We start from the raw sequence: 25,937 nt of genomic DNA on the forward strand, positions 1-25,937 counted from the left end.
ACGAATCAACGACGGGAAAGGAATGCGGGGAGGAGCGAGGAGACGAGAGCCAATGACAGGCCGTGACCTCTCCTCGTCCCTCCGGGGCCGGCTGCGAGACTACAGCTCCCAGCATGCCCCGCGAGGCACGCGCCGGCCTCTGAGGGCGATAGCGAGGGGCTGACTGGCTCTTCCCGCGCGGCGCGGAGGGGCGGGAGTGAGGAGATTTGTGAGCGGGAGTTGGAGGGCGGGGAGGTGTATAAACGGGGAGGAGACAGGCGGGGTTGGGGCCGGAGGGGAGGAGGAGGAGAAGAGCGGGGTTGGGGTTGGGGCCGGGGAGGGGAGGAGAAGAGCGGGGTTGGGGTTGGGGTTGGGGCCGGGAGAGGGGAGGAGAAGAGCGGGGTTGGGGCCGGGGAGAGGGGAGGAGAAGAGCGGGGTTGGGGCCGGGGAGAGGGGAGGAGAAGAGCGGGGTTGGGGCCGGGGAGAGGAGGAGAGAAGAGGCAGGGTTGGGGCCGGGGAGAGGGGAGGAGAAGAGCAGGGGTTGGGGCCGGTGGCCCGGAGGAGGAGAAGAGCGGGGTTGGGGCCGGTGGCCCAGGGAGGAGAGAAGAGCGGGGTTGGGGCCGGTGGCCCGGGAGGAGGAGAAGAGCGGGGTTGGGGCCGGTGGCCCGGAGGGGAGGAGAAGAGCGGGGTTGGGGCCGGTGGCCCGGGGCAGGAGGAGAAGAGCGGGGTTGGGGCCGGGCAGGGAGAGGAGGAGAAGAGCGGGGTTGGGGCCGGTGGGCCGGGGAGGGGAAGAAGAGCGGGGTTGGGGCCGGTGGCCCGGAGGAGGAGAAGAGCGGGGTTGGGGCCGGTGGCCGGAGAGAGGAGAAGAGCGGGGTTGGGGCCGGTGGCCGGGGGAGGAGAAGAGCGGGGTTGGGGCCGGTGGCCGGAGGAGGAGAAGAGCGGGGTTGGGGCCGGTGGCCCGGGGAGGGGAGAAGAGCGGGGTTGGGGCCGGTGGCCGGGAGGAGAAGAGCGGGGTTGGGGCCGGTGGCCGGGAGGAGAAGAGCGGGGTTGGGGCCGGGCGGGAGAGGGGAGGAGAAGAGCGGGGTTGGGGCCGGTGGCCGAGGAGAAGAGCGGGGTTGGGGCCGGTGGCCCGGAGAGAGGAGAAGAGCGGGGTTGGGGCCGGTGGCCTGGGAGAAGAGCGGGGTTGGGGAGGAGAGGGAGGAGAAGAGCGGGGTTGGGGCCGGGGAGAGAAGAGCGGGGTTGGGGCCGGGGAGAGGGAGGAGAAGAGCGGGGTTGGGGCCGGGGGAGAGGGGAGGAGAAGAGCGGGGTTGGGGCCGGTGGCCTGGGAGAAAGAGCGGGGTTGGGGCCGGTGGCCTGGGGAGAAGAGCGGGGTTGGGGCGGTGGTCGGGAGGAGAAGAGCGGGGTTGGGGCCGGTGGCCCGGGAGGGGAGAAGAGCGGGGTTGGGGCCGGTGGCCCGGGGAGGGGAGAAGAGCGGGGTTGGGGCCGGGCGGGGGAGAGAGGAGGAGAAGAGCGGGGTTGGGGCCGGGGAGGAGAAGAGCGGGGTTGGGGCCGGGGAGAGAAGAGCGGGGTTGGGGCCGGGGAGGAGGAGAAGAGCGGGGTTGGGGCCGGGGAGAGGAGGAGAAGAGCGGGGTTGGGGCCGGTGGCCTGGGGAGAAAGAGCGGGGTTGGGGCCGGTGGTCCGGGGGAGGAGAAGAGCGGGGTTGGGGCCGGTGGCCGGGAGGAGAAGAGCGGGGTTGGGGCCGGTGGCCCGGGAGGGGGAGAAGAGCGGGGTTGGGGCCGGTGGCCCGGGGAGGGGAGAAGAGCGGGGTTGGGGCCGGTGGCCCGGGAGGGGGAGAAGAGCGGGGTTGGGGCCGGTGGCCGGAGGGAGGGGAGAAGAGCGGGGTTGGGGCCGGTGGCCGGGAGAGGGGAAGAGCGGGGTTGGGGCCGGTGGCCCGGGGAGGGGGAGAAGAGCGGGGTTGGGGCCGGTGGCCCGGGGGGAGGGGGGGGAGAAGAGCGGGGTTGGGGCCGGTGGCCCAGGGGTGGGGAGGAGAAGAGCAGGGCTGGGGTATGTGAGGAGGGGCTGGTTCTGTTTTAGTACAAGGTGCATGTGTAATGTGCTGTGATTGAGGCCTGGCCTGTACGGCGCTGCCCCATTCTAAGGCCTTGACCAGATGGGACAGTTCTGCTATGTTCTTTGGTGTAGTTATATAGTTTAGGTTAAGCTGAATAGGAGCAGGTTTAAACTAAACCAAGTTTAAAGTGTCGAAGCAGAGGTTTGCGCCAGTTTAACTGCATCACTAAGGGCACATCTTCACTAGCAACGTTAAAGTGCTGCTGTGGAAGTGCTTTAACATGGCTGTGTAATCGTGGCACAAAGCCACCGCCATGAGGGGAATAGCTACCAGCACTGGTGCACTGACTACACTGGCACTTTACAGCACTGAAATTTGCAGTGCTCAGGGGAGTGTTTTTCACACCCCTGAGCAAGAAAGTTGAAGTGCTGTAAAGTACTAGTGTGGACAAGCCCTAAATCTGTTTTAAAAACAAATGTTCTAAATTGCTTACATTGGCAAGCTATAGCGTAGAATCATAGAATATCAGGGTTGGCAGGGACCTCAGGAGATCTAGTCCAACCCCCTGCTCAAAGCAGGGCCAATCCCCAGACAGATTTTTTACCCCAGTTCCATAAATGGCCCCTGTCAAGGTTCCTCCCCCACTCTGAACTTTAGGGTACAGATGTGGGGACCGGCATGGACCCTTCTAAGCTTAATTCCTAGCGCTTAGATCTGGTAACACTGCCACCAGCCAGAAATCAGTGTCTGGCACACTTTCTGTCCCCCCAAAACCTTCCCTGGGGAACACAGATCTAAACCCCTTAGATCTTAACACAAGGAGAAATTAACCATTTCCCCCTTCTTTCCCCCACCAACTCCTGGTGAGTCCAGACCCAATTCCCTGGATCTTACAACAAAGAAAAATCAATCAGGTTCTTAAAAAAAAGTTTTTAATTAAAGAAAATAAAGGTAAAAATAATCTCTGTAAAATCAGGATGGAAAATACTTTACAGGGTACTTAAATTTATATAGCCCAGAGAAAACCCCCTCTAGCCTCAGGTTCAAAGTTACAGCAAACAGAGGTAAAATCCTCTCAGCAAAAAGGAACATTTACAGGTTGAGAAAACAAACATTAGACTAACACGCCTTGCCTGTGCTACTTACAAGTTTGAAACATAAGACTGATTCAGAAAGATTTGGAGAGCCTGGATTGATGTCTGGTCCCTCTCAGTCCCGAGCAGAACAACCCCCTAAACAAAGAGTACAAAACAAAGAACTCCCTCCACCAAGATTTGAAAGTATCTTGTCCCTTGTTGGTCCTTTGGGTCAGGTGTCAGCCAGGTTTACTGAGCTTCTTAACCCTTTACAGGTAAAAGAGACATTAACCCTTAACTATCTATTTATGACAGCCCCCTCAAGGATTGAGCTCACAACCCTGGGGCTATCCCTCCCCCCAGTGTGAAGTGTAGTTGAGGTGTGAATTTAAACTGATATAAACAGTTATCCTGTTATAACCCCTCCCCCCTGCTTGGACAGTCTCATTCTTTCAGTTTAGCTTAAATTTCATAAGTTAACCCAATAAAGGTGTTCCTGTAAGTGTGTCCCTCATTGAGTTTTACCAGTATAACTATATCAGTATAACTTGGGAGGAGCCCTGATGCTGCTGTCCTATGCTGTGTGAGAGAAAGATCACCATTAACACTCCAAAAGACCAATTGCACTCATGTTAGCTACATCTTTACTGCTAAAAGAAGTGGGATTCTCAGGGATCAGTGCTAGGCCCAATGCCATTCAATACTTTCAGTACTGATCTGGACGTAAATATAAAATCAGTACTGATAAAATTTGCAGATGACACAAAAATTGGCAAAGTAGTAAATAATTCTAAGGACAGGCCTGTCACACACAGCCATCTACATCACTTGGTAAGCTGGGCCCATTCAAACAAAACATGTTTTAATGCAGCCAAATCAGGTATACATCTAGGATCAAAGACTACAGGTCAACCCTATAGAATGGGTACCTATATCCTGGAAAGCAATTTTCCTGAAAAGGAAGTAGGGGCTATATAGTGGACAGGCAACTGAATATGAGATCTCTGTGTGATGTTGGGAATAGTGAATAGGAATAAGGGAGTCATTTTACTTCTGTATACAGCACTGGTGAGACCAATACTGGAATACTGCATCCAGGTCTGGTGTCCTCATTTTAAAAAGGATGTTGAAAAATTGGAGAGGGTGCAGAAGAAAGCCAGTAAAAAAGCTTTGAGGTCTGGGGAAAATGCCTTACAGTGAGAGACATAAAGAGCTCAGGCTCTTTAATTTAACAATAAGAAGTTAGGTGACTTTATTAGTGTATAAGTACCTTAATGGGGAGAAAATACCAGGTACTAAAGGACTCTAATCTAGCAGAGAGAGGCTGGAAGCTGACACCTGACTAATTAAAATAAATATTAAGACAAATTTAGAATAACTATTGGAACAAACCACCAATGGAAATCGTGAATTCTCCCTCTCTTGATGTCTGCAGATCAAGATTGTGGATGCCTTTCTGGAAGATATGCGTTAGCTAAACACTATCTCAATGTACAATCCTAGTAGATTTCAAAGTGGTAGCCGTGTTAGTCTGTATCCATAAAAACAACCAGGAGTCCTTGAAGCACCTTAGAGACTAACAAATTTATTTGGGTGTAAGTTTTCGTGGGCTAGAACCCACTCCATCAGATGCATGGAATGGAAGATACAGTAGCAGTATAAATCCTAGTAGAGACAAAGCACAGGTAGCTTTTTCTCAATGTACCTAATGTTGAGGACAACCGTATTACCCTCCTTCTTTTCTTTACCCTTCCCACACCTCTGGTTTACCTCAATTAGCTACATCGAGATGAAAACTGCAGTGCCTTGTTTCCCTTAGGATTTTACATGGAGATAGCCACTGTCTCTGAATCAGGCAGACTGGGTGTTGTCAACATACCCCAATTGAAGTGATTCATATCCACCGAGAAGGTACTGATCCCCCACATCCCTGTCACCCTGGCCACTTCTGGGAGTGGTGCGGACAGTACTTGCTCCTCCCCTTCCTTCCCAGCACCTCCTTCACTGTTCCCCAGCATAAAGGGGGCACTGAGAGGGAGGAGTTGATCAGAGGGGCCCATGGACCCCCTGGAGTATCCCCCGTTTCAGAAATGCTGTTCTAGCACACCATCAGCTGGCAAGGCCTTCCTTGTCTCAGTCACTTGAGTTCATTTTTATTCATGAAAAAAATTGTCTTTACTCAATATAGACACTGAAGTACCATGAAGTGCATCATTATTCCTGGACAATTAGAAAAAAGGTTTCCAACTATCAGAGGAGTGAGGTTTTGGGACATGCTCCCAATAGTAGTGGGGGCAAATAACCTAAGTAGTTTTAAGAGGAAGCTTGATAAGTTTATAAGTAGGATTATATGACAGGGTTGCTTGCAATTGCAGAGGACTGGATTCAGTGACTCAGAAGGTCACTTGCAATCCTATGTTCCTCTGATAATGGCACTTCTTTGGTACTTGATCCATATGATATGGTGGCTGATTAATGTTAAAATTAACTGCTCTGTTTTGAATTTTGATACAAAATCATCTGTAAAATAACAGCTATCCAGTAATCTGTGCCACTTTAAGATGCCACCAGACTCCTTGTTTTTGTAGCTATCCAGTAAGGTATGTCAAGTAAAAATGAAATGGTTACTGATAATTTATGTGAGGTTTTCCAGAGAGAGAACTTTCCATGCTGGATAGTAGTGCAGACATAATTAGCTGTTTGGGAGGTACTTTGTATATTCTGTCAAACTTTGTTCCTTTTAGATTTCAACATGATTAGGATTTTTTCCAGTAGGAAAAATAATGCTCATCATAATTTGAGTGAGATGATTTAAGATGTGCTTATATGTGTAGTTAAAAAAAACCCCACCCACAATACAAATATATAATTATGTTTAGTCGCTTGACTTATTCAGCATAATAGGTAGCAGTTGTCCTGCTGTAATGCAGATGGAACAAAAATGTGGTGGTGAGAGGATGACAAAAAGAACCTTTAATCTATAGTTCAGGTTGTAAATATGCCCCAGTAATTTCAGGATGACCCCATCCTGGGAAAATTGCACCAGAGTCTTACATGACTTAATCAGGGTCACCCAATGAGTGATTTAGTGGAGTGGTTCTCAATCAGAGGTCTAGGGGCCCTTGGAGGAGGAGGTGGGGGCAGTTGCCAAGCAGGGCCGGCATTAGACTTGCTGTGATTCAGGGCAGAAAACTGAAGCCCCGTTGCCTGGGGCTGAGGCCCTGAGCCCTGCCACCCAGGCCTGAAGTCAAAGTCTGAGCAGTTTAGCTTCCTGGGGCCCCCTGTGGCATGGGGCCCTGGGCAGTTGCCCTTCTTGCTACACCCTAATACTGGCCCTGGCTTTTATATGCAGAAAAAAAGTTATTGTGGCACCAGTTGTCCATGGAGTTTTTATAGTGGGGGCGTGGCGGGGGGAGAGGAGAGAGGGCTCAGAAATTTAGTGGGAATAGAACCCAGGAATTCCAAGTCTCCTGTCGTGGTCCCTAGTGGAGATGCAGCTTACATTGGCATAAGGAGATATTTTGTTAATATAGTGAACCACTTCTAAGAATGACACAGGTTATATCAGCAAAAGGGCTGTTTTGCCAGTATAGCTGCCTCTTCAACATGTATTGTGTGTTTTGTTTTTTCTATGTTGAAACTGGGGACCAACAAAACTCTGTAGTGTAGACCTGGCCCAAGAGTGGCTTTTTTTCCCAGCTGATGTAAAATAAACCTGAAAAATTCTCATAATCCCTATCTGAATGTAATCCTGTCAGACAATCTCCTCTTGTTTTTTTTCCACAGTGCAATTATGCAGGTGTGCTGGCTAGTGAGGAAAGATAAATGCTGTCAGCGAATCAAACTGCCACACTTAAAAACAGTAGTGATAGGGCGTGGCCCAGAGACGGAGATAACAGACAAGAAGTGTTCACGGCAACAAGGTAAGTTACAGCTTCAGTTTACATGCAACTGCTGGCTTGATGACAACCCAGCAGTTCCAAAAAAAGTGTAAGAAACTGGTGAGGTACAAGTATAGAAATTCTGTGATGGTGTCATGTCAGATTGTGAGATTCATTTTGTGAGGTTTCATTGTTCTTCTGTTTGGTTACATTATTTTGATAGACTGTATAGACTGTACACTCTAAAGCCCAGCTGGCAGTGATTGGGGTTTAATCTTATATTTAAGCAATGGGCGGTTCAGGTGGGAACTACAGCTTCTCTCTGAAAACCAAAGCAGGCATCTCTCTGGCTTGCTGTGTAATCATCAGTCATGGGGCTCCAATCCAGTGGGTCTTCTAGCCACAGAAGATCTCCGCTCTCTAGGTAGAGCTGCTTACCTATTATAGCTATTCTGTTCTCTTTATAGGAGGTCGCAAAGGGCCCTATAATCTGACAGGCATGAGGGAACATGGCATTTCTGCCACCAGGAGGAGTAGAAATTGATCTTTGTAAAACAGTCTTATACATAGTTTGTTGAAAACCTGTAAACTCATATAGAACCAGTCGTGAGCTGCAGCCGGTTCACACCGGTTTGCACGAACCGGTTGTTAAATTTAGAAACCCTTTTAGAACTGGTTGTAAAGGGCTTTTAAATGTAACAAAGGTTCCAGCAGTGCCGCGCCCCGCCCCGCCCCTAGTCCCAGCTCACCTGGCTCCAGCTTTGTCTCCTCCTCTGAAGGCTCTCCCTCCAGGCTTCCTGTCAATCAGCTGTTAGCGGGAAGCCTGGGAGGGCTGAAGGAAGCAGCAGCTTCCTGCAGGTAAGCTGGGTGGGGTGGGGTGGGAGGCGCCGCGTGTCCCGGTCGGGAGGCGCAGCTCCGGGCCGGCCCCCGGCTCGGACCCCGGGCGGGCGGCGTGGCTCGGACCCCGGGCGGGCTGGCGGCGCGGCTCCGGGCGGGCGATGCGGCTCGGTCCCTGGCCGGACGCCGGGCCGGATGCCGACCCGGACTCTGGCCGGGCGGGCGGCTTGGCTCGGCTCCGGGCCGGACGCCGATCCGGACTCTGGCCGGGCGGGCGGCTCGGCTCGGCTCGGCCGAGCCTCACCGCCCGGTCGAGTCGGGTCCGGCCCGGAGACACGCAGCCCGCCAGCCAGAGTCAGAGCCGGGGGCCGGTGCGGAGCCGCGCTGCCCAGAGTCAGGGCCGGGGTCAGAGCCGCGCCACCTGCCCGGCCAGAGTCGGGTCGGCGTCGGCCGAGCGAGCCGCCCGCCCGGCCAGAGTCGGGTCAGCGTCGGCCGGCGTCGGCCAGGGACTGAGCGCCGCCAGCCGAGTGAAGCTGGGTCCGGCCGGCGGTGAGGCTCTGGGCGGATCCAGACGCCGACCTGGACCCCGACTGCAGCCCAGCGCCTGTGGCTCCCAGCCCCGACTCTGGGTGGCACGGCTCCCATCTCCAGCAGCAGGGTAAGGGGGACAGGGAGCAGGGAGAGGGTGTTGGATAGAGGGCGGGGGTGGATTAGGGTCGGGACTGGGGTGGTCAGAGGGCAGGGAACAGGGGAATTGAATGGGGGAAGGGTCCTGGGGGGGCAGGGTGGGAGGCAGTCAGGGGCAGGGGTTCCAGGGGCAGTCGGGAAAAAGAGAAGGGGGGGTAGGATGTGGCGGGGGTCCCGGGGGGCTATCAGGAATAAGAGGAGTGGCAGGGGGCAGTTAAGGGACAGGGAAGGGGATGGATAGGGCAGGGGTCCTGGGGCGGGGCAGGAGTCCCCTGGGGCTGGGGTCACCCTCGTGGGGTGAGGAGGAGGGAACCGGTTGTTAATATTTTGGCAGCTCATCACTGAATAGAACTGATAGATGGTGGAGAGTATCAGAGGGGTAGCCATGTTAGTCTAGATCTGTAAAAGCAGCTAAGAGTCCTGTGGCAATTTAAAGACTAACAGACATATTGGAGCATGAGCTTGGAGCCACGAAAGTTCATGCTCCAATATGTCTGTTAGTCTATAAGGTGCCACAGGACTCTTTGCTACCTTTACAGATGGTGGAGAGTGTTTTGAGTTTGACATTCTCTCCAGGGTCCAGTGAATTTGATTTTTATATATTGTTCATATTCCTAGAAGTGCCAGTAGGTGCATTTCATAAATTGAAAAGTAACTATATGCATTTTGTAGCTAGGGTAGCAGTCTCTGTTAAATTCTGTAGAACAGTGGTTCTCAAACTAGAGCCGCTGCTTGTTCAGGGAAAGCCCCTGGCAAGCCGGGCTGGTTTGTTTACCTGCTGCATCTGCAGGTTCGGCCTATCGCGGCTCCATTGGCCGCAGTTCACCGCTCCAGGCCAATGGGGGCTGCAGGAAGGGCGGCCAGCACGTCCCTTGGCCCATGCCGCTTCCTGCAGCCCCCATTGGCCTGGAGTGGCAAACCGCGGCCAGTGGGAGCCACGCTCGGCGGAACCTGCGGACACGGCAGGTAAACAAACTGGCCCAGCCCGCCAGGGGCTTTCCCTGAACAAGCAGCGGCCCTAGTTTGAGAACCACTGCTATAGAATTCTATAAAAGGTTCTGTAGCAAGTATATGATTGTCATAGTTTCCTTTGTATCATATCCTCTAGTACAACTATAAAATACCAAGTGGTGCTAGCTGCAAATTTTTTAAAGAAGATCTGTCGAATATTTTGACAACCAAGCTTAGCTCATTGAAAAATCTATAAAATCTCATGAGAGTGGATACTTGGGATGACTCCAATCTATTTCCTCCTTTGTTCAGGCACATCAGTCAGTTCCTTATGATTGGAATCATTATACAGATGTGAGTCAAAAAACTGTATGGTTTATAAGCCACATGTGAGCTCTGGAACTTTAGAAAGGCCAATGCTGGGAAACTTTATTTCATGTACATTAATAGAAATCCCATTGATAAGGCAGGACAGTCATTAAGTAGGCTCATTGTAATTTCTAGCAATCTGCTGTGTAGATGCTTGTAATTTTGTCTAGGGAGAAGAATATTAGCAACACATGTTGACACAACTTTAATACAGAAATCTGGGATTTCAGAAAATGTGAACTCAAAACGAGGTCGGTGCTATGTTTAAGCTGCATACAGTTTTAATATGCGTGTCAAGGCTTCTAAATAGATGTGTTGACACTCTCAGTATTATTTATTAATTGTAAATTAACTAAATAAACTGAACCAGTGAGTTCAATTAGGATCTATATTTCTGTCTTCACCCATTTGATGAAAGCTAATAGGAACATACATTGTGGGCCAGATCCCCAGCTGAATTTGGTGTCAGTAGAGCTGTGCCAATTTACTCCAGCAGTCTGACTCCTATGTTTAAGTAATTCTCTGATGCTTTGTTTCTTCTTTTCAGTTCAGCTAAAAGCGGACTGTAATAAAGGGTATGTCAAGATCAAACAGGTATGTTCATTTATAGATGTCCAGTATTACTTTTATTTACTGAGGGTTGTCATTATGCTTGTCACTTTACAAAACATGGCAGATGACACAATCCCATCACAGAGCTTGCAATCTAAAATGTCCAGACATTGGAGAAGGGGTCAATCAGGGAGTTTAGTGGATAAGCTAGTGCTGTAATACTACTTCTGTATGCTGCAGTGGGAGGGCTGTTTCACTCCTCTTCCTTGCACTGGGTAACATCCTGGAAGATGGCTAATATTTATGTCTGGTCCAGATTTAACATTTAGATGGTTGTGGCTACGTTGCTTGGAGTATGAAGAATCCACATCTCTGAGAACTGTAGCTATGCCAACCTAACTGCTGGTGTAGATGCAGGTAGGTCAACGGAAGAATGCTTCCATCAGCCTAGCTACTGTTGCTCAGGGAGATGGTGCTGTATACAGTGATGGAAAAACCCCATCTGTCACTGGCGGACTGTGTCTCGTTATGGCATTGCTATGGTGCTATAGTCCTGTGGTGTAGATGTGGCCTAAGATTTCTGCTGCTGCTCATGTTGCCTCCCCACCCCCATTGCTGGGGCCTGGGGGTGGCCTGTCTGGGCTGTCTAGACTTGGAGAAAAGGTAGTGTTTTAATTAACACAATTTTAAACGCTATTTAGCATCCAGGGTAGACAGGGTTTAACACTTTTACTAGGTTCCTCGTCCAGGGTTAGCAGATATATTTAATAAAACAGCCTGTTTTCCTAGCCTTGACAAGGCCTCTCTGTTTGTCCTGGTTTCTGGGTGTGTTAATCATCATAGTACCTGATCATCTTGGGAGTTATCCTTGCAGTCCCATCTAACACTTGACTGTTAGGGGTAGAGTTGGGATCAATAAAATTATTTTATTCAGGCCATCTAATGGTAATTAACTTTGTCACAACTAATTTGTGTCCAAATTAGACTGGTGACCTACCAGAGAGAGAAACTGGCTTTTCACAGAAATCACTACACTACTGTACTACAAAAACTGTACTCTGCATGGAGTGCCCTACAGGTCCAAAAAGCACCACTGCAGTCTCACTGAGCTTGGTTAGAAACAAATCTTTCTTCCAAAGACCCCAGCTGCTTGATAAATGTTTTACACGTGGCTGCAAACTATATTCAGTGAAACCCCTAAGGGATCAGCAATCACTGGTTGCCTCGTGAGTAAGCTTTAATTACAGTTTGAATATAACTGTATAAGAAACATTGGGAACACTGTGACTGTATTCAGATAGGCAGTTGCCGCTGAAGATGGCACTTAGTGCAAGTTTCACTGTATACGAGGATTGCTTCTGGCCTGAATGAAGTGCAGTGCTAGGGTATCAGGGAGTAGCCTTTAAACAGCACATGGTTCAGGATGGAAAGTGAAGAAAATTTTTTTCAGCATAAAGCATTATTCAGAAAGCAGCAGAAAATTTAGGGCATTATCATTCAGCAGAATATCCTGAGATCCAGTTAAAACCTCTACTCATGCAGAGTGCCTGGGGCTTCAAGTCATAGTGCCATTGTGTGGACCTTGCAGGTATCCAACAGGAACTCTGCTAAAGAGAAACCTGGAGGCAGTGTTTAGAGGCTGAATCTGGTTTTGTCCAGTGTTGATTGTATAATTAACTAAAAGCATTTAATGGAAGCAGGGAATCCAGTTCCTCAAGAATACAAGTAGCTCAACCTCAAGTGAACTTGACTGCAGTATAGTCTCCTCCAAGAGCTGACCCCTCTCTGTTTTGTCCCCCTCTCTCCCAGCAATGCCGGGGTATTGGTTATAACTAAGGCTACGGTTATGTCATGGAGGTCACGGAACCTGTGACTTCCATTGACCTCCGTGACATTTTCTGTCCTGGGGCTGGAGCTCCCAGCCAGCCCCGCCCCTGCAGCTCCCAGTCCCTGCCCTGGTGGGGGAACCCTGCAGCTGCCCAGCTGTGGCAGAGGGCTGGGGGACCCTGCCACGGTGGGACCCCGCAGCTGCCCCACTGTGGCAGGCAGTGGGGTTACCCTGGAGCTCCCACACAACACAGCAGTGGGTGCTGAACCCACCTACCCCTTTTGTCAGGGCTATTATTAGTGAAAGGGGCAGGTCACGGGCTTCCGTTAATTTTTATTTATTGCCTGTGACCTGTCCATGACTTTTACTAAAAATATCCATGACAAAAACTTAGCCTTAGTTATAACCGACTTGGAGAGGACAATGCTACCTCTAGAGCCACCAGCAGAGCTTCTGGAAGCACTTGAGTTTTCAAAGGAAGAAACACACAAGGATTATATAGATTTGTAAATAGCTATGAAAGAAAAGGTAGGTCAAAGTTTCAGTTTAACTCACCTTGTGAGTGTACTTTTAATAGGGTAGCTGTGAAGAGCATTGCTGAGTTTGCTTATATATGCCAGCAATGCCCCTCTGCTATGTACATTGGCCAAAAGAATAAATGGACACAAATCTGACATCAGGAATTATAACATTAAAAAACCAGTAGGAGAACATTTCAACCTCCCTGGTCACTCAATAACAGACTTAAAAGTGGCAATTCTTCAACAAAAAAAACTTCAAAAACAAACTCCAACGTGAAACTGCAGAACTGGAATTAATTTGCAAACTGGACACCATCAAATTAGGCCTGAATAAACACCGGGAGTGGATGGGTTATTACAAAACTAATTTTACCATACTAATTTCCCCTCCTGTTACTCACACCTTCTTGTCAACTGTTTGAAATGGGCCACTCTCATTACCACTACAAAAGTGATTTTTCCTCCTTGGTATTCTACTTTTAATTGAATTGTCTCGTTAGACTGACTCCGCTTAGTAATGCAAGTCCCATCTTTTCATGTACTATGAATATATATACACCTGCTACTGTATTTTCCACTCAATGCCTCTGATGAAGTGGGTTATAGCCCACGAAAGCTTATGCCCAAATAAATGTGTTAGTCTCTAAGGTGTCACGAGGACTCCTTTGTTATATTTTTTCATTGTTTTTTATTTGAAATATTTGTAACATGAGGCCCAGTTCTGCCCATGGCATTACTCCTGTGTAACTGAGGGCAGCATTAGGCCTGCCATAGTTGTTCTCACACATATTTGGAATGGCAAAATCTTCTCACAGAGCTAGTCACCAATGAAATAAACCAGCTTATGCGAAGAATCTTCCAAAGATGCCATGCAGTTGGAGCACAGTAAGAAGACAAATATCACTTTAAAGGAGACTGATCAGAAAGTATAACTATTTGGAACCAAGATGCTGGTTTCTGATGCTGAATTCTGAGTCAGACTTGATGCAGCTGCTATTTATTTATTTTCCAAGCACCTAAAAGTATGCCAAAGGCCTTAATACCCAGGTGAAGACACATCTCGATCCTGCAGCCAATATCCCTAACATGAACCCTGTACCCATGTGGAACTGACCTCATTGGGGTCATGGGCTCCATGGCAGTATGAGGTCACAGCCAGTACAATTAATGTGGACCCTGTACCAATGGGGGACCAGCTCCATTGAGGTCACAGGGGCTTCATGGCAAGGCAGGGTCACAACCAGCTCCACCAACCTGTACCCATGTAGGATCCCAGTGTGGCTGCATGTTTGGTGGGGTCACAGCCAGTGCCACCAACCCAGGCCCCAGTGGGGTGCAGGGCTTCATGGTGGTATGTGGTCCCAGCCAGCTCTGCTAACACAGACCCTGTTCCCATGTGGAATCCCATTAGGCTCATTAGGGCTTCATGCTGGTGCAGGGTTTGCTCTAGCGGTTCTGATTGCAGGATGAGGCTCTAAATCTATACCTCCAACTCCAATTTTTGATTTGCATTTTGATTTCCAGTATGTGGAAAAGGGTGGAGGAAATGCCATGTACTCGTCTCTCTCTGCGTTGCAGGGACAGGGGTGCCCTAGAACAGTTTGGAGTAGTTGGGTTTTAGTATATCTGAATTTGGGACTATACTTGTATGCCAATTCCTACATTGTGCTTTTTTTCTGATTATCCAAAGATGGGAGTTAACCCAGCCAGTGTTGACTTGGTGGATATTGGCAAGGATGAAGAAGTGAAGCTGAAGCCAGGACAGGTTCTACATCTTGTGAATAAACTTTACCCCTATACTATACAATTCTTGGAAGTCACAGGGATGTCTGGCGCTGAGCAGAAGGGAAGACAAAACAAACAAGAGGCCATACATAGACTCTGGGAACAGTAACATGAAAAACATGTCTGAAAAAAGTATGAAAGTGGAGCAACCAGACTTGCAAGATGGTAGTTCAAGCTGCAGGCCAAACAATACCAGTAGTTCTTCCTCCTCTCCCCAGGACAGCTCTTCCAACCACAAGGTGAGCAGTAGAATACCCTGTCCTAGCACGCCCATCATTGCCAGCACTGGTGGAGCTGCACTGGTGCTACAGCAATTGTGGGAGAACATCAAAAATTCTTCCATGTAGACTGAGCCTCAGTGTAGTCAGTCAAATCAGCTGACTGTAGAGCAGAAACCAGTTCTACTTGAGTGACTCCTGTTCGCATGGAAAACCCAACATAACTTTGGGGGAGCAAGTTGAATTCCCTTCTGGCTTGTACATCAGCCACATAATTGCTAACTAAGGCTTTGATCCTGCAGTCTGATCTACATGGACGGACCCCTACTGAAGTCAGTGGGGCTTCACATGGGTGCACACAGCTGCCTGCAGCAGACTGTGGGATCAGGGCTTTGGTTCCAGCTGCAAAGAATCTTGTTGGTGGGTGACAGTGTGAGCCAGAAGAGCTCAGCTAGGAAATCTATTGTTTTACTTAGAAATAGAGGAGATTTGACCTGGAAATAGCAAGTGGGAACCAATGAAACCCCTTGATCTTTTCCCAGTCACTTTTCAGAGTAGCACACTTAAGCGTCCATCACATATCAAAAAACTATGTTAAAAGAATGGGAATTTGTCCCTGCCTCTGCCCACTCATTGAAACCAAACTTTCCAGAGGTTGCCACTAACTCTGTGTTCCTCGTTTTCTGGGTGCCATACTTGGGGCCTGGTTTTTTCCCCCCACAAGACCTGAGCACTCCTGCCTGCAGGAGCACAGGGCTGGGACACAGGGAGTCCTGTGTTGTTCTAATCCTGGCTTTGATACTCATTCACTCTGTGGCCTTGGGCTAATCACTTTGCCTTTGTTTCAGTTTCTCCATCCATAAAATAGACACAGTGGTTCTCAAACTGTGGGTTGGGACCCCAAAGTGGGTTCTGAACCAATTGTAATGGGGTCACCAGGTCTGGCATTAGACTTGCTGAAGCCCGAGCCCCACCACCTGGGGCAGCTAGGCTCGGGCTTTGGCTTTGACCCCCTGCCTAGGGCAGTGGGACTCAGGTGGGCTCAGGCTTCCGTCTCCCATCCTGGGGCCGTGTAGTAATTTTTGTTGTCAGAAGGGGGTTGTGATGCAATTAAGTTTGAGAACCTCTGAAAGAGTGGTAATGCTTACACACTTGCCTCATGAGGGGGTTATGAAGGTTAACTTGTTAATATCTGTGCCATGTTTTGAATATATAGAGTGCTATAAAATGCTACATATTCGGGGGAAAAAATCAGGCCCCAAGTGTCTCAAACAGGGCACCCAGTCATTGAGAGACCCAAAGTTAGTAGAGGCTTTTGCTGACATTGGTGTAATCTCCCAGTGCCTGAGCACCGTCTGTTTAAAAAAAACACAACTCACCCACCCTAACCTATATTGTTGTTGAAGCTAAATGTATTAATGTGTGTGAGGTTAAGCTGTTACAGTGATAGGTGCAATAGAAATGAAATTAAAGTGTTGCATTCGGCAGAGGGTTTGAATGGTGGCATAGAGCAAGGCCTGGTGTCATCCACTGAATGACAAAGATACAAAGAAATATCAATGGCTGCCTTGTTCCCAGAGCATCGTCCACCCTGTGCATTGAATGATGCAGAGTCCTGTAGAAATATGGCCTGTGATCATGCAATTAAGGGCTGTGTCATCATGCAGATGTATAAGGGGCCAAATTAGATGTATTAGAGTTGCCTGGGTAACTCTAATTCTGGAATTTCCCAACTGAAAATGTTTTACTTTGCAAACTTTACTTTAAAAAAAGGTTAAAAAGAAATTATTTCCTGTTTTTTTTTTTAAAAAAAACAAACAAACTATTTTAACTCAGGTATGTATTTGTATCAGCAAAGCAATATTGGAGTTATAGTAAAAATTATTTGAAGACTTTGGATTCTGCTTCAATTTCATTAGATTTTTTTTTTTTTAATTTCTTCTGAAAGTGTCTATTCTATTTATACTCTAGGAACATTTAGGACATTGGAGTCAAGGTCTGAAGATCTCTATGCAAGACCCAAAAATGCAGGTGGGAATGATCCACACTATACTTTGAATAATTTACCAATCCACATTCAATGAGCATCCCATTCAGAATGCTGTTGAGCCAAGTGCATGTTAAAATTACCAAATGTGCATGTACTGTATGTATATCAACTTGTTTTCTAGATGCATTAGTCCTTTTCCATCAGGCCAGCAGGAAACCTCTATAACCTTGGAGAGCCATTGTTAATATGATGCTCCCCAATTGCTTTTCTTAACACCTGTGATTCAGGAAAGGTAGATTCTGTGACCCAATTAACAAAAGAGAGTGTGGGTGGAATTTCATGGAATCCAAGAATGCTGTGACAGTCATGTCCCTAGCACTAGATTTTCCTCTGTTATGGTCACTTGGTTTCATTTATAGCTTTGTGCATAAAGCATGTATCGCTTGTTTCAACATCTGGATCCCAAAAAATAAATCTGAAATGCAATCACAATACCATGCTTAGAGCAGGCACTTATGAGACCCAGGGACTAATTAGGAGAGGTCATCAGGCTGTTAAGTTGACCAGTTGTCTCCTGGGTCCTCCGAGGTTCTGGACCACACTGGCTGGTAAAGAAATGAGACACTGTATTAGTGTCGTAAATTTTATTAAAACACAAAAACTAACAAAAATAAAACCAAGAAAGCTTAGCTTCGAGTCTAAAAAGGTGGATCTCATTTTTGTTATAAATCTATCAAATTGATAACTGGAATGTTTAAGTATCACGATACTGAACCTGTTGCCTAATGTCTGAACCAGTCTCTATTCAAACTTCAGTTCTTATGTGGTGGTGGCTATCCTCCCTCCCCTCGAGATATTATCTTGCAGACTATAGCAGAGTGCTTTTGATAAGTGGAAGTTTGACTACTCTTATTAGCTGAAACAACAGATAATGATCTTGAGTCTCAGAACACACTTTGAGTAATTACACAATAAGTAATTTTATGAGATGGAGACTGGAATCTCCATCTTGATGGAGGAAAATTACTCTAACAAGATGAAACCTAGGTAACCCCCTGGCCTCTAGGTGTGCAAGAGGGTGAAGATCCAGTATTTCTGAGCCTGTTCTTAGACAAAAATTTGCTCACATCCCAGCCAACCATAAACAAATGCCTGAGTGGGGGGGAGGGATAGCTCAGTGGTTTGAGCATTGGCCTGCTAAACCCAGGGTTGTGAGTTCAATCCTTAAGGGGGCCACTTAGGGATCTGGGGCAAAAATCAGTACTTGGTCCTGCTAGTGAAGGCAGGGGGCTGGACTTGATGACCTTTCAAGGTCCCTTCCAGTTCTAGGAGATTGGTATATCTCCAATTATTAAATTTTTTAGTGGGTGAGTAGTTGGACTTTGCACTAGGTCCTGAAGTTCAACCAACTTAGGAATGCCAGCAAGGTGGGTGAGATCAGGTGAAAGACAATCTTGGTGGAAGGTCCTTGGAAGACAGTGGCTTCCTGCTTCTTCTGAGACCTTTCCAGCTGAATTACCTGGAGTTGCTCCTACCATTAGACCAGAGAAGGAAAGGGCTGGCTGGGACTGACTGGTGCCTTTCTGCTAAAAGGAGTTGGAGGTGGGTGTTTCCCAAATTATTGTGGAATACAGCACAGGAGAGCGCTGCTAGGATCATAGCAGCTTTAGTTTGGACTCACTTATTCTAGTATTTGGCCCTCTTGACGTTACATACGTTTCCCCTCACTTTGCTGTTCTCAGCCAGAGAGACTTTGCCAAACAGACTTGGATCTTGACCCCCTTTAGTAATATGATTCTACTGCATCAAGAGATTGAGTTCTAGTAGAAGCCTGGATAGTTTGTTCTTCTTCGAGTGATTGCTCCAATGCATTCCAGTTAGGTGTGCGCGCCGCGCGTGCACGGCATCTCGGAACTTTTTTCCCTAGCAACCCCGGCGGGCCGGCTGTCGCCCCCTGGAGTGGCGCCGCCATGGCGCTAAATATATACCCCAGCCGGCCCGTCCGCTCCTCAGTTCCTTCTTACCGCCCGTGACGGCCAGTTGGAACTGTGGAGTGCTCTCTGTCCTCCACAACCCTAGCTCTCGCTACTTTTCCTTGTACATAGTTCGTTTAGTGTTAGTATAGTTAGTTCAATAGTTAGTTAGTTAGTGATTTAGGTAAGGATAAGGGGGGTAGTTCCTCCCTTTCCTCCCCCGGTGCGGGCTCATGCCCAAGGCACCGGGCTTCAAGCCCTGCGCAGCGTGCCAGAGGCCCATGCCGGTTGGTGATCCCCACGGCTCTTGCCTCCGTTGCCTGGGCGAAGGACACCGCACGGACAAGTGCGCTATCTGCTCGGCTTTCAAGCCGCGGACCCGTAAGGAGCGAGACATTCGCCTCAAACAGCTCCTTATGGGCGTCCCTCCAACCCCGGCACCGCCGGCGCGGCACCGAGGGCTTGTCGGTGCAGAGTGCACCTGCGGCACCGAGCCGTTCGGCACGCGGCCCGGTGCCTAAGCGGCGACCAAGAAGACCCGGCGCCGCTCGCTTCGCCTTCAGACAGTCAGCAGCTCGCGAAAGCAGTGGCAAAAGCCCGCGCGGAGGATGCGCGAGTGGCTGCGGCGTCGCGGCGTGCCCTGGGCCTCGACTCCGGCACCGCATGGCGCCGTCGAGTCGGCATCGCCCGCGCTCCCGGCACCGACCGTGGTGGAGCCAAGGCTGCCGTCAACGCCGGAGGCGTTCTCCTCTGCGCGTGAGCTAATCCGGCTCATAGAGGCACCGAGCCTCCAGCCCCGGCACCGCCCGGTGCGGACTGTCACATCAGTGGGAAACCGGCCAGGATGACACGGCCGCCCTCCTGGGCGAAGCGCACGGAAGGCGCTCCGGTCGATCGGTCCGCCGCGGGTCGCCGTCCGTCGCTCGGGATCTCGGCGCGCTCCTCATCTCGGCACCGAGCACCATCCAGCGCCGTTCCTCATCCGCCACGGGCACCATCCCGTCGCCGGTCTGAGTCGGTACCGTTCTCAATCTCGGTACGGTCGTACTCCGGCACGGTCAGATCAGGTCACCGTACCGCAGGTACCGCGGAGATCTCCATCCGGCACGCTCGCGGCACCGCGACTCGCGAAGTCCTTCCGGCACCGCAGATCCGGTCGGTCGAGCTCGGCGCGGTCGAGCTCGGCACCGTGGTGGCGGCGGTCGCGATCGCCGTCCAGCGTCGCTACTCTTATCGACCCGGCTCCGTCGGCGGAGGTCTCCGTCCTCTGCGGGTCATTCCCTCGGCGCCTCGGCACCGCCTTGGCCATCCGCCCAGCGTCGGTGGCCTCCGGTGCAGACGATGCCGCTCAGCAGTGGCCGCCCCCGCACGGACTCCATCACGAGCAGTGGGGCTACTGGGTCCCCTGGGCGCACCATGAGGCACAGGGCACCCCCTTTCCTTTGCGGGATGGGACCGCCGGGACCAGACTCCCCGAGGCGACCGGTAGCCGACCGCCTCCCTCTCCTCCGCCACGAGGTCCCGCTCATACGGACCGCCAACCCGCCACTCCGCAGAAAGCGGAGGTCCAGCCACCAGCCCGGTGCCAGAACCTGCTCGGGCAGGGCGTCTCTTCATCGTCCTCGCGGACGAGGCGGTGGCAGGGCTGTGGCCAACGAGCCCCCGCCCATTGACCTTCGGGCCTTTCAGGAACTGCTTCGCCGCGTGGCGGCGGCCATGGGCCTTCCCGTGGCGGAGGTCCAGGAGGATGAGGACCCGATCACCAATGTGGTCGGCGCGGACACTCCCGTCCGAGTGGCATTGCCCTTTGTGCGGACAATTCAAAAAAATGCAACTACGCTCTGGCAAACCCCCGCTTCTCTTCAGCCTACAGCACGCGGGGTCGAGCGTAAGTACTTAGCCCCCCCGACTGGCTATGAGTACCTCTATTCCCACCTACTCCGGACTCCTGGTCGTTCAATCCGTCAACGACCGGGAGAACACGACCAACCTGCCCCAGCGCCCAAATCCAAGGGCGCCGCCGTATGGACCTGCTCGGCCGTAGGTCTACTCCGCGGGGGCTTACAAATGCGGATTGCCAACATTATGGTCCTTCTCGCCAGTGCGTCTTTGACATCCTGGCGTCCTGGCGAAATTCACGGAGCTCCTGCCATCAACATCTCGTCAGGAGTTCTCGGCCTTGCTGGAGGAGGGAAAGAGGTCCTCCAGATCCTCTATCACGGCTGCCCTCGACGCCGCGGACTCCGGGGCTCGGACCTTGGCATCGGGCGTGGCGATGAGCGCATCTCCTGGCTGCAATCTTCTACCCTGCCGCCGGAGGTGCAGTATACTCTCCAGGATCTCCCGTTCGACACCCAGGGTCTGTTTTCCGAGAAGACGGATTCTCGGATCCAGACCCTGAAGGACGGTCGCATCGCCATCCGCACGCTCGGAATGCACTGCGCCGGCGACACAGCGCAGACCCTTCCGGCCGCAACCAGCCCGCTACCAACAGCGCTATCGGCCGTACTCTAGCCGGCGACCGGCCCAAAACCGCCGTCGCCCGTCGGGCAATCGGCGGAACCAGGGGCAGGCCTCGTCCAAGGCTCCACAGGGGGCCAAGTCCGCTTTTTGATGGGACGCTCGAGGACGGCCCATCTCTCTCCTACCGGATCCTTCCCGTTATTTTACAACCGCCTTTCCCATTTCTTTTGGCGTGGTCCCATTTGACATCGGACAGCTGGGTGTTGCAAACAGTCCAGTCAGGATACCGCCTTCAATTTGTTTCGCCCCGCCTTCCCACCCACCCTCCTGTCCCTCTTCAGGGACCCCTCTCACGAGCAAGTCCTCTTGCAAGAGGTCCAGACTCTGTTGAGCGTGGGTGCCATAGAAGCAGTGCCTCAAGACAGGCGGGGCAGGGGATTCTACTCCCGCTATTTCCTTATCCCCAAAGCGAAAGGCGGGCTCGTCCTATCCTGGACCTTCGCGAGCTGAACAAGTTCCTGCTCAAGCCCAAGTTTCGCATGGTCACCTTGGGGACCATCATTCCCTCCCTGGATCCGGGAGATTGGTTTGCCGCCCTCGACATGAAGGCGCTTACTTCCATGTCGCCATCTATCCTCCTCATCGGCGTTACCTCCGATTTGTGCTCGGCGCGCCCACTACCAGTTTGCGGTGTTGCCATTGGTCTCTCCACCGCACCGAGGTCTTTACCAAATGCATGGCGGTGGTCGCGCAGCCCTCCGCCGTCGTCAGATCCACGTGTATCCGTACCTGGGCGACTGGCTGGTTCGCGGACAATCTCGACAACTAGTGCTGGGCCAGGTGGCAGAGATCCGGTCCCTCTTCCGGCGGCTCGGCCTCCTCATCAGCGTCGAAGTCCACTATCATCCCTTCTCAGCGCGTGGAGTTCATCGGAGCGGTCCTCGACTCCACCATAGCCGGGCCTGTCTCCCTCGCGCCCGCCATCAAGCGATGGTCACCCTCATCACGGACCTAGTCACCTTCCCGACCACGGCGGTGCGCTCCTGCCTCCGCCTCCTGGGCCACATGGCGGCTTGCGTATGTGACGCGTGCGCAGCGGCTCCACCTCCGCCCGTTCCAGTCCTGGCTGGCGTCGGTGTACCCGGCCACATCGGGACCGCTCGAGATGGTGGTGACGGTCTCCAGAGTGGCCTCGAGTCCCTCCGATGGTGGCTCGACCGGAGACCGTGTGTGCGGGATCGTTCCACCCTCCGCGCCCGTCCGCCACGCTCACCACGGGCGCCTCGGCACTCGGTTGGGGCCCACCTGGGCGATCTCCACACCCAAGGCCTCTGGTCGACCAGGAGCTCGCCCTGCATATCAATGTCCGCGAGCTGCGTGCGATCCGTCTGGCCTGCCAAACTTTCTGCCCCCATCTGCAAGGCGATGTGTGACAGTATGCACGGACAATACGACAGCAATGTTCTCGTGAACAAGCAGGGCGGAGCGCGCTCTTCCCCCCTATGCAGGGAGGCGATGCTTCTGTGGGACTTCTGTGTGACCCACTCCATTCACCTTCAAGCATCCTTTCTTCCGGGAGTGCAGAACACGCTGGCCGACCGGCTCAGCAGGTCGTTCCTCTCACACGAGTGGTCCCTCCGTCAGGCGTCGCCCACACAATCTTCCGGAGGTGGGGTTTCCCAGATAGACCTATTCGCCTCCAGGAGAACAGGAAGTGCCACGGTTTTGTTCATTCAGGGTCGCTCGCCAGGCTCCTGTCCGCGCCTTTCTCTACCCCTGGACGGATCGCCTCCTCTATGCCTTCCCTCCAGTTCCGCTCGTGCACCGAGTGCTCCTGAAGCCGGAGAGACAGAGCCCACGTCATTCTCATAGCGCCCGGCCTGGCGAGCAGCACTGGTACACCCTGCTGCTCGAGCTCTCCGTTCGGGAACCCATCCCCTCCGCTGTGGCGGACCTCATCACCCAGGACTTCGGCAGACTCCGCCATCCGAACCTGCAGTCCCTCCATCTTACAGCTTGGTACCTGAGTGGCTGACCCACGCAGAGAGGGGCTGCTCCGCGGCAGTTCAGCAGGTCCTCCTGGAAAGCCGCAAGCCTTCCACGCGCTCCACTTACCTCGCGAAGTGGAAGAGGTTCGCGCTTTGGTGCGATCAGCGTTCTCTGAATCCATTCGTCGTTCCGGTACCTACCATCCTCGACTACCTGTGGTACCTTAAGGAGCAAGGTCTTGCAGTCTCCTCATTGAAGGTTCACCTCGCGGCAGTGTCCGCCTTTCGTCCATCGCTGGAAGGTCGGTCCATCTTCTCCAACCAGATGGTTTCCCGCTTCCTTAAAGGCTTGGACCGCTTATACCCGCCGGTGCGGCGTCCGACCCCGACCTGGGATTTGAACCTCGTCCTGGCCAAACTGATGGGTCCCCCCTTCGAGCCCTTGGCCACGTGTTCACTACTCTACCTCTCCTGGAAGGCAGCTTTCCTCGTCGCCATCACATCCGCGAGACGAGTTTGAGCTTCAGCGCTAACGGTGGGCCCACCTTACACCGTCTTCCATGCAGACAAGGTACAGCTTGGCCACATCCGGCCTTCCTCCCTAAGGTGGTATCGGCCTTCCACCTCAACCAGGAGATCTTCCTCGGTCTTCTTCCGAAGCCGCATGCCTCGCCTCGGGAACAACAGCTTCACACCCTGGACGTCCGCAGGGCGCTCGCCTTTTACATCGAGCGAACGAAGCCTTTCCGGCGTTCGACCCAGTTGTTTGTCGCCGTCGCCGACCGCATGAAGGGTGAGCGGTCTCCTCCCAGACAATTTCGTCCTGGGTGACTGCATGCATTCGAACCTGTTATGAGCTTGCTCGCGTGCGCCATGCCGCCTCACCGCCCACTCGACAAGGCGCGCGCCTCATCGGTTGCCTTCCTGGCCAGCGTCGATCCAGGACATCTGTCGGCGGCCACCTGGTCTTCAGTCCACACCTTCGCCTCTCACTCAGCGTTGGTGCAGCAGTCTAGAGCGATGCAGCCTTCGGCTCTGCGGTATTACACTCCGCCACGTCTCACTCCGACCCCACCGCCTAAGGTAAGGCTTGGGAATCACCTAACTGGAATGCATTGGAGCAATCACTCGAAGAAGAAAAGACGGTTACTCACCTGTAGTAACTGGTGTTCTTCGAGGTGTGTTGCTCAATCCATTCCAGACCCGCCTCCTTCCCCACTGTCGGAGTAGCCGGCAGAAGGAACTGAGGAGCGGACGGGCGGCTGGGGTATATATTTAGCGCCATGGCGCCACTCCAGGGCGACAGCCCGGCCGCGGGGTTGCTAGGGAAAAAGTTCCGAGATGCCGTGCACGCGCGGCGCGCACACCTAACTGGAATGGATTGGAGCAACACATCTCGAAGAACACCAGTTACTACAGGTGAGTAACCGTCTTTTCTTGGATTGCTTACCTCACAAATGCAAGTCTTTCTCCATATGGAAGACAACTTGCCACCGTCCAGTCTTTTGGCAATGCATGATGGGGCCAAAGCGAGTCAGTTGGGATGACTGGAAGCATGGGGTCAACTTCTCACTTTGCAACTGTCTCCATCCCATAGTGTGATCTATATCCCATGATTTTTGCGTGTTTTTTTTTCTTCAAAATCCCACAAACCCACGTGGCCTGGAGCCTGCATAGCTCTGCACTACTGTCATGACTGTTGCAAGAACAGGGTGCAACATCCTGCAGTATTTGCAGAGCTGAAAGAAGAGATGCAGGGAACATGATGATTCCTTGGAGGACAGATTGCTGTGGGACATAGCAAGACCTGATTCTAGGTTGTTGGTGGTCACGGAGCAGCTGCAAGATGGTAGAACGCTGGTTCTGGGCCTCAGAAACAAGCACTAACTGGTGGGATCACATTATTATGCAGGTTTGAGATAATGAACAATAGCTGCAGAACTTTAGGATGTACAAGGCCACATTCCTGGATGTGTGTGCCAAACATCTCCCAGTCCTCCAGTGCAGGGACACCAAAATGAGAGCTACACCAACAGTGGAGAAACGAGTGGCGATCACACTGTGGAAACTTGCAACGCTGGATTGCTGCCAATCAACTGGGAATCAATTTGAAGTCAGGAAATCTACCGCAGGGGCTGTTGTCATGCAAGTTTGCAGGACTGACTCTCTGCAACGTGCAAGACATAGTGGATGGATTTGCAGCTGTGGGGTTCCTGAACTGCCATGGAGCAATAGACTGCACGCATATCCCTTTTTGGCACTAGCCCACCTTGCCACAGAGCACATCAACAGAAAGGGTGTACTTTTCTATGGTTATGAAAGTGTTGATGGATCACTGATCCCCAGTGGCTTCATCTACATCAGTGTGGTGGACTGGTCACAGAAGGTGCATGACACTCACATCTTTAAGAACCCAGGACTGTTCCGAAAGCTGCAAGCAAGGACTTTCTTTCTCAACAGGTAGATTACCATTGGTGATGCTGATAGTGATCCTGGGCAACTCAGTCTACCCCTTCTTCCCATGGTTCATGAAGCTGTACAATGGGCACCTTGACAGCACCAAGGAGTACTTTAGCTACTGGCTCAGGAGGTGCAGAATGACAGTCAAATGTGCTTTTCGTCATTTGAAGGGTTGCTGGCATTGTTTACTCACAAGATTGGACCTCAATGAGAAAAATATCCCAATGGTCATAACTGCATGCAGTGTCCTGCATAATATCTGAAGCAAAGAGGGAAAACTTTCCATGGGGTGGAGGGCAGAGGTGGAGCATATGTCTGCTGAATCTGAA

General features: G+C 51.7%; 1 protein-coding gene across 1 annotated transcript in view; it reads left to right on the top strand.

The window, feature by feature from the left end:
• The first annotated feature begins 155 nt into the window (after positions 1–155).
• LOC120393934 (aprataxin-like) overlaps positions 156–25,937 on the top strand; it is a 36,730-nt gene continuing 10,948 nt past the window's right edge. The window contains 6 exon segments of the mRNA XM_039518393.1: positions 156–196; positions 6,892–7,028; positions 10,378–10,424; positions 14,422–14,582; positions 14,584–14,755; positions 16,706–16,765. Coding sequence (XP_039374327.1) covers positions 6,899–7,028; positions 10,378–10,424; positions 14,422–14,582; positions 14,584–14,755; positions 16,706–16,765 — 570 coding nt within the window. The 5' untranslated portion in view covers positions 156–196; positions 6,892–6,898.

Source organism: Mauremys reevesii, unplaced genomic scaffold (assembly GCF_016161935.1).
Source record: "Mauremys reevesii isolate NIE-2019 unplaced genomic scaffold, ASM1616193v1 Contig39, whole genome shotgun sequence".
Classification (NCBI taxonomy): domain Eukaryota; kingdom Metazoa; phylum Chordata; order Testudines; family Geoemydidae; genus Mauremys; species Mauremys reevesii.